Raw genomic sequence first — 19,206 nt, 5'->3', positions numbered from 1 at the left:
TTTGAGAGAGGTGCTTTGACTAATTAGGGTTTCATAGCAATTTTGACACTGACCTTTGAAAGAAAGGATGAGAACTGAGAGAGATTTTTACTAATCACGGGATAAGAAAGCATAGGAAGGGAGGAGAGGGAGGGAATAGGGAATGAATTTGGAGTAAATATCATTGTTAATTCTTACTTCTCCTTGAGGTCTGACACAATCATTATTTGCATGCTTGTCAACAATCTTATTGTTCTCTTTAAGAACATGATAGTAAGATACATTTCCTATATTTTTGAGATGGTGTTGGATTCTGGATATGATTTAATTGAGATCAACATTTTTTGGCTTTGAGTTCTTAACCATTTTTTGAATTAGGATTGAAGAGTCCCCAATGATGACTGGGTTCATATAATTTTTTTCGTTGAGGATTTGGGAGCCCAACAAAAACCCATACACTTCCGCTTTGTTGTTTTTATCTATACTAGGGCCACACTCAAAGGAGATCACGTTTACATTCTCCTGATCAATGATGTAACCTCCAACACCTGCGTTACCTGGATTAGACTTTGAAGATCCATAAAAAAAGAGGCATGGTCTCTTAAGGGATTTTAACCATATCAACAAGTCCCTTTCATTCAAACGAATTTTCTAGTCATTGGACTTGAAGGGGGTAATTTTGGGAGAGCTGACCATGTTTTGAGGTTTGTCTAAAACAAATTTAAGCCAAATTTTCTCTTCATGTTGGAGGAGACTATCATCCAAATTCTTTGCTCCTTTTGCAAAAAATAATTCAAATGCCAAACTCCATGTTTTGGCCAAAATTTTCCTAACTTCCGACTTTATATTTTGAAATATTTGTTTATTTCGAGCAAGCCATATCTGCCAACATAAGAATGATGGAAGACTTCTCCAAAATCTCTTTATCAAATTCTTATTTTTTAAAGAGTAGGGATAACTTGTTTTCCATTTAGCATAAAATTATGAGAGGGCGATATTTAAATTGATGATGACCTCGATCGGGTTGACCAACAAGAGTCAACATTCTTCAGTGAATTTGCAACTTATGAATAGGTGTTGGATTGTTTCTTCCTCTCTTTGACACAGGGGGCACCTTGAGGGACCATGAATTCATTTTTTCTTGAGATTTTATGCAGTTAGGATCTTTCCTTTTAGCATAGTCCAAATAAAAAGTTTTATTTTAGGAAGCCTCACAATCTTCCAAACTATTTTTGGAGAGGCCATTCTGAATTGCCATAATCTTCTTGGAGCTTCACATAACCTCATTTTATAGAAAATTCCCTACCTCATGGGTTCCATTTGAATTTATCTTGCTCGCCAAGACTAATTGGTGTTGCTCCCTTGACATGAGTAAGGAGTAGATTCCATTCATTACCAAGATCAGGTGGAAAGGCCGAAGGGGACCAACCATTCCAAGAGTTGTCTTGTTGATTCCAATTTGAGATTTGAGCAAGAGAGTAGATTCCTTTATTTATCATCCAAGTCTTGAGAGGAAGAATGCCTTGAAGGTCGGAGAGTGGGGATTTACCCATGATGCTATCTCTCCAAAAATTTATGTCCTGTCCACCACCTGGAATTCTGGATGTGTTTTCTTTAACTAGAGGCATAGCTTTTTTTAGTAATTTCCAGATTTGAGTGCAAGGTTTGATGGGAATTTTTGTTCTGTGAGAAGATATTGTCGAGAGGAATTCAAATAATTCACCTCCAGAACCTGCTTCCACCAAGTGGTCTCGCCTATTATGAATCTCCATATGATATTTTCTCCAAAGGCGATGTTCATTAAACCAGGAAGTCAAATAGAAATGCCTCCATTCTCATATGGGGCAGTGACTTGTTTCCAATTTACTAGGCTGAATTTCTTGGTCTCTGTTTTGCCCCCTTGCCACAATAATTTTCTTATAATTAGCTCTATTTGATTTTGTATTCCTACAAGAGCTTGTATGACAACAAATTGATAAAGAGGAAGGGTTGATAAGACAAATTTAATCAATGTGATTCTCCCTGCTAGATTGAGCCAAAGCATACCCCAATTTTGAATTTTCTTTTTCATTTTGTCTATGGAAGAATGCCAAATCTCTGACTTCAAAACATCTTTTGAGATAGGCAGACCCAAGTGTTTGAAATGACTCCAATTTGTTTTGAAAGGAACTCTGAAAATTTGAGAAATGCACTGAAGAGTTCTTGCAGGGGTATTCCATCCATAAATGCTACTTTTAGCATTATTTAGGAGGAAACTAGAGGCCTCCAAGAATCTGTCCAAAATGTTTTTGAATCTTTTTGCAATAATACATGAGGCTCCCCCCAAGAATAAGGTGTCATCGGCAAATTGGGAGTGGTTTATGCTCTTGACTCCTCTGCTGAAATAGATGTTGGTGATGGTGCCACTTTGTTTGCTGTGCTCTAAATTCCTACTAAGAGATTCAACCATGATGATGTAGAGGAAAGGAGATAACAAACAACCTTGTCTTAAACCTCTTGAGCTTTGAAAGAAACTTCCTGGTCTTCCATTAATAAGGGGGGCAATCCAGGGGCCTAGAATGCAAGCTTTTATGAGATCAACGAAATCTGAGGCAAAGCCAAAATTTTGAAGGACAACAATTAGAAAGGAGAGGTTGACTCTATCAAAAGCATTAGCCATATCGAGTTTCAAAATGAAGCCTTGTTCATTTCTAGACAAGATGGAGTGAATAGATTCTTGGACAAGCATAATGTTATCAACAATTTTCCTATTTGGGACAAAGCCTCCTTGATTTTCAGAAATCAATTTGGGAAGGAGAGGCTTAATCCTATTTGCTAAAACCTTGGAGATAATTTTGTAGGAAGAGTTGCATAGAGATATAGGTCTAAAGTGATGAAAGGAGGAGGGTTTAGATTCTTTAGGGATAAGGGCCAGATAGGTGGAGTTGGTATTGCCACCTATTTTATTTTTTCTAAAGACCCATCAAATCATCTTTAGAAGGTCCTTTTTAATGAGCAACCAGAATGAGTGATAGAATGCAATGGAGAAGCCATCAGGACCTGATGCTTTATCTGGTTGTAGATTCCAAATGGTAGACTGAAGTTCCTCTTCTTCCACTTGTTTGGTGAGAACTGAGTTTGTCTCCTTTGAAATTAATTTAGGAATATGTTTTATGAAATATTCATAATTTGAAGTCCCAAGATCAGCTGAAAGAAAACTTTTAAAGTGTTGATGTGCTTCCTTTTTTATTTCTTCCTGCCCCTTTATTTCAACATCCCCTTCTCCTTTGATTGACTCTATGTGGTTTTTGACCATTATCATTTTGGTGGTATTGTGGAAGAAGGCTGTGTTCTTATCATTGGCCTGTATCCATAAGTTTTTGGACTTTAACCTCCAAGTCTCTTCCTCATTTATGTTATTCTTATATATTTCCCAATGTATTTCTTTTTCTTTTAATTGTTTTTCTTTTGTAACTTCTCCTTCCTCCATGCTCTTCTGGACATGTTCTAACTCCATTTGTAGCTCAAATTTCTTTTGGTGTGGTTCTTTATAATGCAATCGAACCCAATCCTTTAGATTTTTTCTGACATTCTTTAACTTTGATTCCCAAACGAAGCTTGGGGAGCCATTAATGCTTTGATTCTAGGTTGAGGAGACCAACGTTATAACTTCTTCGAAGTTGGCCCAAAGTGGATTATATCAAGGGAGAGAGCCCAGATTTTCACTGTCCTCAAATTTAATATGGGCTTATGGTTTGAAGCTGCCGATGGGATGATTTTTGAAATCACCGAGTTATAATTTGAAATAATGTTGTCTTGAATTAAAAACCTATCCAATCTCTCTTTGATGTTGCGCGAACCTAATCTTTTGTTGCTCCAAGTGAATTTACCATTTTTAGGCACTATGTCCATTAGACTATGAGCTTCTATGATGTTTTTGAGCTTATCTCTAAAAGGGTTTGCCTGAAAATTGCCTCCTTGTTTTTCATCTACGTTCAAAATCAAATTTAGATCTCCTCCAACTATAAGTTTTTTATTGGATTCTAAGTTTAAGCAATCAACCAAGGATTGCCAACATTGTTCCTTGTCTCTGAAATGAGTGGGAGCATAGATGTTGAAGATACTAATTTGATATCCGAAGATCTTATTTTTGAATTCAGTCTTTATCCAGTGTTGCTCTTTGAACTGACATATAAGTTCCCAAGAGGATTGTTTCCACAATGTGTAAATACTGCCAGAAGCACCTATTGCATTTATTGTTGTTCCTTCATAATGTTTTGTTTTTTGGATTATCTGATTCATTTCTTGTTCAGATGACTTGGTCTCCTGAATTAGGAAGAAGTTTGGACATTCAGATTTAATAAGATCTTTTTCTATATTGATTTTTGAGGGATGTCTGAGGCCTCTACAGTTCTAGGAGACCAAATACATTATTTTCTTTGGGATGGAACAGAGGGGTCTTTCCCTCGAACTGTCTGATATGGTTTTTCTTTGTTTCCAATACCCTTTTCTGCGTATGTTTCCATTGGTTATTGGGTCCCCATGGCCATTTATTTTATTGTTGCTTTGTCTCTTATTTCCTTATTGGTTTTCCTTCCTGGCTTCTTATGACTGTCTAAAGGAAAGAGAGATTCCTTGGATTGATTTATTGTTAGAATCCTTTCAAAGGGAGGAGGAAGGGGGCTCAAGGGGGGACCAGGGGAAGTAGGGTGAGGGAGAAGTGGGGGAAGATGTGAGGGAGGAGGGGAGACCAAGGATTCAAGGGGGAGAGGGGGAGCATCCTCTCTAGCGGGGGAGGATTCGAGAGGGGGAGCTAGAGAGGCAAAGGGATTGGAGTCTGGAGGATGGGAGAGTGAGGAGGAGGGTGGAGGGACATCCCAAGGAGGGGGAGTTGATGAGGAAGGAAATGATGACTTTGAAGGCTTGGTTCTATATTTTTTTCGTTTGACAGTTTCCCAATGAGGGTCTTGAGTTTCAATTGTTTCTTCTACTTCTTTCTTTGAACATTTATTTGCAAAATGATCGTATTCATGACATACCTTACATTTGAAAGGAAGCTTCTCGTAGTCCAATTATTGTATGTGAGCCCAATTATCTACCTTGATCTTCACTGCTTCTGGTAGACCCTTTCTTAAGTCTACTTCCACACATATTCGAGCACAGGAGTGCGTATTTTCTTTTGGTTTACTTTGGTCTATATATTTTCCAAATGCATTGTCTATTGCTTTGAAAAATTCATCTCCCCAACAATGAAGAGGGAGGCAAGGGAGGCAAACCAAAACTAGAACAACATTAGGAACATCAAGCATGGGGTCGAAGTTCGATGTCCATCTGTTCAAGTATAGGTCTCTAGTATCCATGAAGTATGGCCTATTTCTAAATATGAGATCTCTATCTTCTCTGGATTCAAAATAGAAGGTAAAATAGCCTCTACCACAAAAGCGAATGGATATTTTTCCTTGAGTTGAAGGAGACGAGTTTCTTTCAACCCATTTTTGCACTGTTTTTGGAGAGGGCCATAGGCCTGTGAAGTGCCCAACCAGACCCTTCTTAGATAAAGATAGAGCATCTCTTTGAGGCAACGCTGGAAGTAAAACAATTTCAGGGATGTCCTCAAGTTTTTTAACAAACTTGGAGATTACAAGATGGTCTCGAGGGGCAACCAGGGAGGTAACGAGACTGGAAAAAGCCAAAGCAACAATGTTAAGATGAGGCGCAATAGAAAAACGTGTACCCTCTAAATTAAACTCCGAAGGGGCCATGGGGAAGTGAGGAAGCTGAAAGAAAAAATGCATCCTCAAAAAAAGAACGCAGCTGAAAGAAAAAGGGCATCCTAAAAAAAAACACAACGCAAGACATACATGTTTTTTTTACATAAAATAGAGTAGAGTTTTTAAATTTATTATTTTGAATAAATAGAATACTTTTTTATTATTATAAAAATTATATTTTTTTTAACTAGATATATAAAATTAAACATAAATTTCAAAACAAAATCACTTGTGAAATTTGAAAGGTTTTACCGATTGCATAACCTTTAAAAAAAATAAAATTAATTAATTCAAAAATTTATTATATTTAGGCCGATAGGCCTTCCTTTGAAAGAGACTTTCATCGTCCTTTTGTTTCTAACGTTGACACTTGGCGTCCACATTCAGCGGGAAATTGTTCATATGTGTCGGGCAATTTCTGTTTATTCTCAACAATTTCGGAGAACAAGCGCCACCCTTCTGCTTTCCACTGACATTTGTGCACATTTTCAAGATATTCATCATGGTCTCCTTCAATTATTCGTTTCTGCTCATTCTGGAACTGTCTGCATTAACTTGGGCGATGTCGGTGCCATGGCCTACAGTCACTCGGGCCAGCCTCTACTCACACCCAGGCATGCTTTCTGTGCCCTGCTCAGCCTCGACGTGGTCTTGACCGACATCGCCCCCGTTCTGCCCGCCCTCAAACGCAACGTGAAGAAAAACACGGTGGCGACCTCCCTCGCCTCGGCCGGAAAACCGGGATCCGGCGTTGGAAGAGTGAAGATTTCTCAGCTCTATTGGAACAACGAGAAGCAGATTCAGGGACTGAAGCCTCCATTTGATTTCATTGTGTCGCGGATGTTGTTTATTTGGAGAATACTGTGGAGCTTTTGATTTCCACCATGAATGCCCTTTCTGGAGCGAATACTGTAATCTATTAGGTTATCAGATACGATCTCCAGAAGCCCATCAACTTTTTTGGCAGATTTGTCCTAATTATTTCACTGTGGAGAAAATACCCCATGAGGATTTGCATCCGGAGTATGCGTATGAAGAAACTGATGTGTATATTCTCAGGATCCGGCATTGGAAGAGTGAAGATTTCTCAGCTCTATTGGAACAACGAGAAGCAGATTCAGGTACTGAAGCCTCCATTTGATTTCATTGTTGTCACGGATGTTGTTTATTTGGAGAATACTGTGGAGCCTTTGATTTCCACCATGAATGCCCTTTCTGGAGCGAATACTGTAATTCTATTAGGTTATCAGATACGATCTCCAGAAGCCCATCAGCTTTTTTGGCAGATTTGTCCTAATTATTTCACTGTGGAGAAAGTACCCCATGAGGATTTGCATCCGGAGTATGCGTATGAAGAAATTGATGTGTATATTCTCAGGAAAAAAATGACCTAAGTGTGGGTAAAACAAGGTTTTCCAGGGTTTAGGGGTGGGGCGCAAATTGTATATGGGTTATAAAGTAGAGGGCGCATAAAGTACCTGGCCCTGTTATGCAAAAACTCTGATCAGATAGCCACTGGGGGAAATCTTAGGCAGATCCTATTTCCGGAACTGGGTTGTCCAATTTTGTTCCACCGCAGGACAACGTTGCAGCTTTTGAAGTCGACATTTTTCTTTATGTGTGCGAGCATGAAGAAGGCCAGAAAAAGGGTCACTATCATATTCCATTATATATAATGCTTTGAGAACCGGATCTTCCGTTGATGTTTACTTGTGTAAGAAACCCAAACCCTTAAGCCCTTTTAGATTGTACAAAATGGCTTGTGTTTTTTAATGCAGTAATAGTCCATTTGGTGGATTGTTTACAGTCTCTTTATACTTTTTCACTTAATGCTGAATTTGCTACCACACCCCAATCCAATTTTTAAAAATATTTACAAACTATATCAGCACTGAAAAATACTTTTCGTGAATGAAACTTTAAACCCAGCCATTGATATTTACCTGCTTTTGCATTCTAAATATACCCGTGGAGTCCAGTCAAACAGAATAGTATTTGGGGCTTTCGTTATTTGGAGCTCCGTGGATCCAGACTGAGTGAGTAATAAAGGATGCCATTCGCACTGCAATTCTGTACAGTTCGATAGCCAAATCTTTCATTCTCTGTTCCTACCATGCGGTAGGGCAGTCGCCTATACATCAGGCAGCAAATATTCGCTGTGGGATTTCGATCTTTAAATGAAAGGAGAACTTAACGCCATATGAGGTAATTTTTGTGTCGCTGGGCTTCGCGAGTTTTTTGATTCTTCAGTCTTTAATCCTGGATTTACCTTTTTGCGTTTTAAGGAAATAGATTTTCTTTTCGGTAAATTTTGGAGTGCACGCTGTCTTGTGTTTTACCTTTAAGCTTTGATCGCCTGTAGTCTTTTGAACCTAAAACCAGCTAGCAGGATTGCGAATGCTTTAGTTTGCGGGTTAAGGGTTAAGAATCTGCGGTTTTGTTCTAAAAGAGTAAATGTTTGGACAGATTGTAGAGACAATTACAAGAACTGAAAAGTTTCAGTTGGATCTGCTTGGATTTCCTAATTTGAAGCTTAAATACATTCTGGCTGCATATTCTTTAATTTTGAGCAAAAGCTTGTCATATTCTTCAGCTAGAAGGCAGAAGGCTCAAAGCAAGCAAACGTCGAGCTGTTTTTTTATTATCATTGAACTGAAACACCTTGGTCCAGTTGTTTTCCATTGCAAAGGCATTAAGAAATTTGTCGGCAACCGATACAATATTGACAATTAAAATGGATAGTTCCACTGAAAGCCTTTTGTGTGAAGAGAATCTGCAGATTGATAGTCCATGGTCAAAAGATTTGAATACTCATTGCATCGACCACAGTGATTCAACGCCGTACCACGATTTTCCCTACTACACCGGCCACGTCGGTTCTTGTTCGACATTGCCCTTTGTTGTACCTGAAGATTACGATGAAGCGATTCAAATCTGTCTAGAGAAGGAATCAACCTTTATGCCAAGTGCAGGCTATTATTTGTAACATCTTAGGGCTAGTCAATTATGTGACGCAAGGAGGAGGGCCATTTACCTTTTTTTTCTTAATATTTTAACTTATCCATGTTGATTATAGTCTGCAGATAGAACTCTGGATGCACCAGACCTTGTGGATGATTATTACTTGAACCTACTAGACTGGAGTTTGAACAATGTGTTGTCCATAGCCCTTGGCAATACTGTATACCTGTGGAATGCTTCAAATAGTTCTATATTGGAGCTTCTGATTGCAGACGTTGAAGAAGGCCCTGTTACTAGTGTCAGCTGGGCACCTGATGGGAGGCACATTGCCATTGGGTTGAATAATTCTGTTATACAACTATGGGACTCTTCATATGATAAACAGGTAAATAAAATCTCCTTATCTCTTCAAGGTTTTTTCATTCCAATGTAATGGAAAACTCCAAATTTTGACATGGATAAAATTGCAGTTAAGAACATTGAAAGGTCATCATGCACGTGTTGGTGCCCTTGCTTGGAATGGTCCTATTCTTACGATAGGAGGACGGGATGGGATCATAATCCATCATGATGTTCGTATGCGAGAGCACATTGTTCAAACATACAGAGGGCATGACTAGGAGGTTTGTGGATTGAAATGGTCTCTTTCTGGCCAACAACTTGCAAGTGGGGGGAATGACAATCTACTGTGCATTTGGGATCAGAGCATGGCATCCCATAATTCTACCTCTCAATATCTCCACCGCTTAGATGAACACTGTGCAACAATCAAGGCCTTGGCATGGTGCCCCTTCCAAAGCAATCTTTTAGCATGTGGTGGAGGGAGTGCAGACAGGTCTATAAAGTTTTGGAATACTCACACAGGTGCTTGCTTAAATACCATAGACACTCATTCCCAAGTTTGTTCATTACTCTGGAATAGGCATGAACGTGAGTTACTGAGTTCACATGGATTTAGTCAGAACCAGTTAACCTTATGGAAGAACCCATATGAGGTGAAGATTACTGAACTTACAAGTCATACTTCTCGAGTTCTTCATCTCGCACAGGTATGGAAATTGATTTATTTTTATGAGTCCTTATGCATTCATCTTTCGTTTTATGAATGGATTTGTCCTCATGATCCTTCTTATGCCTTACCTCTTCATAGCCCTGATGGGTACACAGTTGCATTAGCTGCAACAGATGAAACACTCAGGTTTTGGCAAGTATTTGGAGTTACTGATACCTCAAAAAGGGTGAAGAGTAAAGATGAAAATGGAGCTTTCAGCAAGTGTCATACTTACATCCGTTAATAAGCATCTTTCTATATTTATGAAATGAGGATGTTTAACTCAAGGTAGTAATTAAATGTTCTGTTTTATATTTCACATAGCTCTTCTGCAGGCTGTTGGATTGCCATGGAGCATTTTCCACTTTCTTCAATGTAATATGCTACAATTTCTTCTTTATTTCTTCTCATATACCATGAACTTTGAATTTATCTTTTGTGAAACCTGATGGAACAATGTTGCAATAGTTTTCTGAGACAAGAACCACTCCTTCAGTTGCATCGTAAAAATTAAAATGGTTTTGGCAAGTCTTTGGAGCCCCATATTCTTCAATGAAGGTTCTAAAAGTGATACATTATGAGTGTCAGCAAGTATGTCATTCACATCAACAAAGAAACCTCCACGCCTCCTCCACTCATGGAATGATTCACATTCTACAAAAAGCCTTCACGCCTCTACTCAATCTTATAGGTAATTCTTGAATGATTTATCTTCTTCATTTTGCTATGACGCACTTATTATGTAATTTCTTACCTGAGATAAATTCTATATCTATATTGCTATAGAATTTTAGTTCTGTATCTATATTGCTATTTCATTTGTATAATTTTTTTGTAATATTTTACATTGTACCATAGTTCAGTTCCTTAGGCTTGTACCGTAGTTCAGTTCCTTAGGCTTGCAAAATTCATCTCTCACATATATTCATTCAAGAGATCAGTAAAGCATTTTTTAATAGACATTAATCAGAAAAATAGTCACATACATAGGTGCTTGAAACTTGAAAGAACTCCATGAATTACCCTGACTTGTGGCTACAACTCTCAACCTTACAAAAATATTGACTGCGACAGAAGAACTGAAAAACTTACTAAAGACCTCCATGCATACCAGGTATTGATGATATAGCCATGAATGAGTAGACACTAAATTGAGAGCTTCTAATGTGTTGCTAGGACAAGCGATATTCATCATCATTTGCTGTGCCCTTGTTGCAAGATCCTGTCTCATGGAACTATTGGTCTGATCAGTTATATTTGTCCTCTAACACCTTGCATATTTTGAATGTTTGTTAAAGAACTGAAAAACTGACTAAAGACCTCCATGCATACCAGGTATTGATGATATAGCCATGAATGAGTAGACACTAAATTGAGAGCTTCTAATGTGCTGCTAGGACAAGCGATATTCATCATCATTTGTTGTGCCCTTGTTGCAAGATCCTGTCTCATGGAACTGTTGGTCTGATCAGTTATCTTTGTCCTCTGACACCTTGCATATTTTGAATGTTTGTTAATGTTGTTCATGCTGATTGGTTCTATGATCTATCATATCATTCCTCCCATTTGCTGGTATTTGTTATTGGTCTGTTGGATTGATCAACCATATTTATCTTTTTTTATTAAAACAACCATATTTATCCTATATTCATCTGCTTCCCAAATTAGTTTAAGTTGTGGATTTTTTGTTTTGTCTGATTTCCATCCGGTGCCTGTGCTTTGATTTGAAACTTCGTTGTTTGTGTTAATTGTTGTGACTGCTTTCTCTGGGACCCTTGTCAGATTTTGGCCTCTCATACTGTCTACCCCACTAATTGATATTTTTGCTGGTACTAAAATTTAACATACCCACATGTGTTTTCCAATACCTTTCTTTATGCCAAATAGTGTGGGTTTCAGTGCCAATAAAGTAGATTAAGTTCCATCATGGTTTCATCTATTTATTGCCACTTTCCAGTACATTTTGGTAATGAATTCATTTATTGATGAGTAAGAAATAACCAGATGAAAACCTTGTTTTCCCTATTCGTAAAGTTCTAAGGTAATTAAAAGGAGATACTTGTTAGGTTTCTTAAATTTAATGTGGCAACATTTAGTCACTTATTAAGAGTTTGCAGATGATCTGTAATTTATTATGCATGGATGATTGGTACTTTCTTTTCCCCTTCTTTGCAGGGGAAAGCTACAGGTCTATACTGTCGATGGCTTCCACAGTGCAACTGTGGCGGCAACAATTTCTCCTTACCCCGGAAGTGAACCAGGTCATTCTTGTGGCCATGTTTCCTCTTAGTCGCCAGGCTTCTCCATCGCTTACCTCACATTTTCTCGTTCCTTTACACAGGACAATTAAAACAAAAAGTAGATTCTTTGGTTCAAATTTCTTTGGAGATTTGATCAGTTAGGGTTTCTTCTTCTGTAGCGATAAAATTTACAAAGCTTTGCTATAATCCTTTATAATCCTTTTGAACCTGTGCCTTGTTTTGCAGGTATTGAGCTCACCTTATCTCAAAGGCATTCCCTCCAGCCAGAAGGTAATTCAAATCTTTTTCCCGTCTTACTGAGGTCACAACGTTTTTCATGTCATCTTTATATTATTTTATCATTTATGGCATGAGTTGCCTTGCAACTTCAAGTTCTTGTATTGCATTCTTCCGTCACTGTTACCTGATTGTAGCTCTTCGTTTCTGGCATGAATGATCAATATTTATTGATGTCTGTCACATTATTTTTCTCGGCATTTATAAATGCCAATAGTAGAGTGGACATTTTTCCACCCTTCAACTTGACTGTTGGAAATCAACTTGACGCTCTTCTACAATTAGTGTTTTAGAAATGGGCAATTACCAAGTGATCCATAAACGGTAGGCCTGCCTGTCTGTCTCGCCAACATGGGTCCTTCTCTGTGGAATTAAAAATGTACGTCTTTGCAATCACTATAAAACTGAGTTCAAGCTTCTTCCAGATCATCCCGTGATGAATAGCTCTGTTCCAGATCTGGTTTCAAGGCTACTTTTATTTGTTTAACAGTGCCAAGTCTAATGCCCAACAACAGAGACATGTTGATTCCATTTCAAATGTCAGCTAAAATACCACATTGTTCATTTAAATGTATCACTTTTTTCATCAACACATCTGCCAAATCATTATAAAGTCAAGTAATAAACAAGATGCTAATGAATAACATGCAGGAATGACTCTGTTTGCATTCAGATTCAAAATTTGTTTTACATGTTTGCAGTAGAATACCAATCTCACTGCCAAGTGGAGATTAGTGCACTTCGTTTATATTTGCTACTTCTTTGCTTTTAAATGGGGATAATGCTCTGGCATTGCAGGGTTGGGTTTTGTTTTTTGTGGTTCTGTTATGGCTCATGAATGGATGTGTTTATGGATTGAAATTTAAGGAAAATATGGGTTTACTGTAGCATATGAATGGGATGCATCCAAGCATTGAAATTTCAGAAGTTGGGTTTATTGTGCATATGAAATGGCATGTGTTCATGCTTTTGAAATTTTACTCAGAGAAAAGAAAAGATGGATTTAGTATTGCATATGAATGAGATGTATTCTTCGTATATGCTTGGCCATCTATAGAGGTTTCTTGATTTTGGGTAATTAACTTAACCTCTTGATTTTGGGTAATTAACTTACTCTAAAATGAAATAAGACATTCAATGTGTTCCTGAAAAGTAATTGCACAATGATCCAGTCCAAAAAAACAAGATTTCACAAACCAATTAACTCTTCTAGAAAAGTTTAACAATTCCAATTTAATAATCCTATCGACCTCTCTTTGTACCTTTTGGGACAATTGATAGTATTAACAATACGACAATTTTCCCATTCAATTTTATTGATACATATATTTTTCGATACCTAATACTATTAATACATTTCACCATATTACAAATAATTGAAATAGTGCGTCCTATAACAAAGGACTGAATAACACAGGCCTATATGAGGTGGAGTAATTTAGTGCATGAGCCCACAAAATATGCATTTTTGGATGTGCACGCAAACATTCTTGGAAATGAACATTTTATATTAAATTTATTATTATTTCTACTGGCAGTGACCAAACCTTCAACACCGTGTTTAATGAGAACCTTGGAATATGTAGCCACTGTGCTTTGTGTAGAAAATGTGTCTGCGGGAAGAATCCAAGTAGCCGTTTCCGGATTCTATGTTTTGTGATGTAATTTATACTTTAAAAAGAAACGTTGTTAAACGTGCTATGATAACGGTTTTAAGTCAATAAAAAAGAGGAAGTATCCAATATTTAGATCCTTTCCATCAATATTTTTTATTTTTTTAATTTCATATAACTGAAACAATAATGATAAATTTATGGCTGACCCAACATTATTTAAAGTTTGATTTCTGTTTTTAAACTATTTAGATCCTTCTTATTGGTATTTTTTATTTTTATTTTTTTAATTTCAGAATAATAATGATAAATTTATGACTCACTCAGCATTATTACAATTTGATCATATATCTAGTACATTGTTTATTATTTAGATCTCTCTTATCAATATTTTCTATTTTTATTCAATGTGATTTATGGTTGATGAACACCACTTGCCATTTGATATATTTATTATCTCGTACACTTTGATATGCTTATTATCTCGTACACTGTTTACTATTTAGATCTCTCTTCTCAATATTTTCCATTTTTTTATTCAATGTGATTCATGGTTAATTAGCACCACATGCACTTTGATATGCTTATCACAATAGTTCAATATTTTTATTATTTCATGTAATAGGAATTACAATTTGATTATATATTTTTTACATTGTTGTTAATATTTGATATAGGGAACACTTTTTTATTTACATAAATAATGTTAATATTTGATATAAGAAATATTTTTTTATTCAGATAAATAATAATAAGATAATTATTATTTTAATTTTTATTGAATTTCAAGTGTTTTTGTGTACTTTGCTCTTCTTTATTTATATTTCTCATAATAACATTATATTAGTATAAATTCTCTCATCAAATATTTTTATATGTGGGACTTTCTAAATTGGAAAACATAGGTTGAGTTAATTTTTTTAATGTATGTAAATTTTATTTTATTTGTATAATCATTTCCATTTCAATATCAAGGAGTGTTCTTGTCATAATCACCTGATAAGTGTGGGAATAACAAGAGTACTTTTTTGCTACTAGTCATCTCACATTTCATTGTCACTGTCACCCGACCCATAGTACTTTTCTGCTACTACTCATCTCACATTTCATTGTTGTTTTCCTCCATCACTACATTTGATGTCTTTCTTCTCATAGGGAATGTTATTATTTTAATAACAATAATGTATAAATCCTCTCATCAAATATTTTTATGTGCGACTTTCTAAATTGGAAAACATAACTTGAGCTAAGTTTTTCAATGTATGTAAATTTTATTTTATTTGTGTAATCATTTCCATTTCAATGTCAAGGAGTGTTTGTGTCACGGTCACCTAATAAGTGTGGGAGTATCACCTAGTACATTTTTGCTACTACATATTGCACATTTCACTATCACTACTCACCATAAACTTTGTTGTCCACTCATCGCTACATTTGACACTTCTCTTCTCATAGGGAATGTTGTTATTATAATAACAATAATGCATAAATCCTCACATTAAATATTTTTTTTATGTGGGACTTTCTAAATTGGAAAACATAGGTTGAGCTAAGTTTTTCAATATATGTAACTTTTATTCCATTTGCATAATCATTTCCATTTTAATGTCAAGGAGTGTCCATATAAGTGTGGGAGTATCACCGAGTACTATTTTGCTACTACTCACCGCAGATTTCATTGTTGCCCTATCGCTACATTCGATACTTTTCTTCTCATAGGGAATGTTATTATTATAATAACAATAACTCGCCCATGAAGCTTTCAATAGATGGTGATTATATGTAATGTTAAGTCAATTGATGTTAAATTCACTAGTTAAAAAAGCATGGGTAGTTTCACCTGCCTAATAAAAAAAATAAGCATAGGGTGTGATCATATTAGTGTTAATACACTGGATCCCATCAAAACTATGTAGTTAAGGATGCTTGGGCAGTAGTACTGGGATGAGTGACATTTGTGGAAGTTTAAACATTATGGAAACAAATTAATGATGGAAGCCAGTTTTAGCCCATAGGGATTTGGATTGATGATGAATGGTTGTGTTGTTAAGGCACTCTTTGCAATAGATCACTGGTTTAAATCCCCCATGGGTGGTCCCACCTGCTTAACCTAAAAAAAAAAGAAAAAATCAATAACTATAATGTCAAGATTAAGATAATGTTAGAATAAAGACAATCCAAAGTAAAATATTTAGACAAACATGGGTAAGTTATAGCTTGATTGATCTCTTTTAAGCTCTCTTTCTATTGGCTATTATTATATTCAATTGTTGGGTGGTTGATTAGCCCTTTAATATTTTTCTAATAGGGGAAATGCCCTAAGCATTTCTATAGATCTAAGAATTTTTGTTTTTATTGCCATTTTAATTGTAAAACAACACAAATATATATATATCATATATATATATATATATATATATATATATATATATATCTTTTACTCATATAAGACATCTCAATTATTAAAACATGTGGATTCAATCTAGGCATGCACTACTTGATGTTGGTTTCTTTATTCCTATATTCCTCTCCTGGTGGTCTTGTTGGTCTTTTGGACCTTTTGGTTATCACATGCTTTGTTTTGTGCTTTGTGTTTTTGAACCTATATGTTTTCTTTGACTCATGATCCCATTTTTGAGGCACTGATGCATATCAAAAATATGCATATGTAACTGTTTTTTTTTTCAATGAAAGATTGAGGTTTTTTCCGCTTGGAAATAATTATTAGAACTAGTATAATAATTGGTAATCATAGCCAATAAGAACAAAATTAGAAGTGGGTTGTCACAATAAGGGATTAGAGAGCGATATTGCTAGACACTGCTCTATACAAAGTAGTGAAGATAGACCTAGAGTATGCTAGAAGATTAGGCTTATAGGAAATGAGGCGTTCACGACTAGATTTGAATATCTTGTTGCATTGAAATGTTGTGATTCCATTGCTTACTAGGAGCAACAAGGGTGATGAGCATTTCAATGGATTTGGTGCAACTTGTTTGGGAAATTTAGTTTTTCTTGTGACCCTTCGAACTTGTATGCAACCTTGTCATAAGTTCATGCCACGTCCTTTATGTTTTCAAAGGTGCTGAGCCACACATTTTCCCTCATGCTTGGATCACGAATCTCTATATCATTTGGTTGAGTTGGTTTCCTGAGAAGCAACTTTGTCTATGTTTTTGTTTTTCTTATCTTTTTTAGATTGATATTCGTAGCTTGCCATGGATTTTATAGTTCCAAAAATAATTCTCATGGAGAGTTTCTACCTGATGTAACTGATTGATCCCGAATTGGTCATATTTTTTCTATGAATAAAACAATACATTAATGCAAATCTATTTTTAATCCCAAGATAGATACATACTATGAAAATTCCACCTTACTAAAATGCAAGAGCATATTGTATTTCATATGTGGGAAAGATAAAGTTGGAGATAACTAATCCATGCACCACATGACCACTAACTGAACCATTGCAAGCACCGATGCTAAGAGCCACTATCCTAAATCAATTTCCATATCTCTTTTCCCAGAATGGATATTTAGTGGGGTGGTGCAACGATGATTAAGAAACGATCATGGTGGGAAAATAACTATAAGTGAACCATTGTTGCACCTCTTTCTATTCTATTATATTGAATAAAATTCTAGGCCAGACATTTCTACCATCATCTGAATTCTAACATGTTTCTTATTCTTTCAGTCCATTTCAAGAAATCCGATGAGCCTGATAATTGGTAGTCTTTAATGAACCTCACCTTGTTCAAAAGAACAAACTCATCTAGGCATAATGGGCATAATTTAGATTTATTGAAACCATTGACATTGCCACTCTTTTTCTTCCATTTTCAATTATCATTTACATCTCCCAAACACTTTTTCCTATATCACCATTGGTTTCGTGGTTGTTCTTATTTGTTTGAACTTTGTGGTCTCAAATCAGCATTTCCAACTTTCGAATTTTGATCTATTAGAGCTTTCCTCAGTTAGACAGGAGATTCGTTGAGGTAATTAGGGCATTTCGTTTTCCTCCTTAAGGCTACTTAGGGAAGCAATTGATCCCATTTTTTTACCTATTTGAGATTGCAGGGATCTTGGAAGGCCATTCAGTGACAACCCATATATTCGATTGGTGGAAATAAATCCCTTCTAGCACAACAAATAACATTATAGGGAAATCGATATATGCTTACACCAATGAGTCAGCTAGTTCGATGGTAGAAAGTGTGACCTAGGATTACTAGAAGAAGGATGAGTCCTTATTGGTATTTTAAGGGAAGTGTATCATTAGAATGGGAACAATGAGAAAGGAATAACAATAGGGTATTCACTGAAGAGTTCTCAATGAAATAGGTATATCCTTTAGGGGTATGTAGTTCCATAGCATAAGCTCAAGTCAGAAAGGGACAATCATTTCCCTAGTGAATTTGTTACAACAAGGCCAACACAAGGAAGCTTGGAGAGAGGCACTATCATAAACGCTCTTGACAGGGAATATGTTAGACACAATGCAACAATATTTAAATAAACGAGTTATTAATTATTTTAGTGTCCACATAATTCAATATAATTTGTGTCAGTTATAGCTAGAGAGTTGATCTATTGAACATTGACAACATAATATTGATGAAATTATTAGTTGAATGAATATATTGTTCATTGGGTTGATAACCCTAATTTATTATGATTTGGTTGAAGCATCATATTGTTTCTGAATTGAAATCTTTGTATTCATGCATACATAGAAGGATACTTAATGTTATTTGAATGTACATTATTTTTACATGATCTTTTTTTGATTTATTGGAAAGCTTAGAAAAATTGAACCATAAGGGAAAAAATCTCCTTATGATACAATAGTGGTATCAGAGTTGTGCATCCTACCATCTTGTGAGTGAATGAGCCTTGTGTGCTTTTTTAAGATACAAGAAACATTACAGTAAGAAGAAAGAGGATCACCCATTGTTAAACTATGGGTGACAAGGGTGGATAAGGAGAACAAGATCCTATTGATCTGTTGCATGCACTAATTCAATCACAACACCAAAGGACCAATATGCTAATACAAAGGGAGAAACATATAGCCCAAGTACAACAACAAATTATGCAACTCATTTTCTAGGCCATAAACAATCTAGGTAACAATGGTTTGACTGTTGGTAATAGGTTTGGTGTTGAAGGGAGCAAAATACATAATCTTGGCTCTTTCAATACTTTTGTACAAAAAAATAATAGGGAAACTAGTAGTAAGAAGCATAGGCCCCTACTATCTCAGTTTTTGGATAATCAAGTGACAAAAAACCAAGGAGTAGTAGAAA

The 19,206-nt window shown here is 36.0% G+C and overlaps 1 protein-coding gene across 1 annotated transcript; it reads left to right on the top strand.

The window, feature by feature from the left end:
- The first annotated feature begins 6,754 nt into the window (after positions 1–6,754).
- LOC149187175 (uncharacterized) lies at positions 6,755–7,123 on the top strand. Its single transcript, XM_089409582.1, has one exon. The coding sequence runs from the start codon at positions 6,755–6,757 to the stop codon at positions 7,121–7,123; it is 369 nt and encodes a 122-aa protein (XP_089265708.1).
- Positions 7,124–19,206: the final 12,083 nt, after the last annotated feature.

Source organism: Pinus tabuliformis, chromosome 3_1, assembly GCF_031772625.1.
Source record: "Pinus tabuliformis cultivar Carrire ecotype Pingquan chromosome 3_1, CPIR1, whole genome shotgun sequence".
In the NCBI taxonomy this organism is placed as follows: domain Eukaryota; kingdom Viridiplantae; phylum Streptophyta; class Pinopsida; order Pinales; family Pinaceae; genus Pinus; species Pinus tabuliformis.
The sequence above is the reverse complement of the archived record's forward strand: the minus strand, read 5'-3'. Positions and strand labels throughout refer to the sequence as shown.

Bases quoted from the DNA above. Each gene is read 5' to 3' on its own strand.
- LOC149187175 (XM_089409582.1), top strand. From the start codon at position 6,755: ATGCGTATGAAGAAACTGATGTGTATATTCTCAGGATCCGGCATTGGA.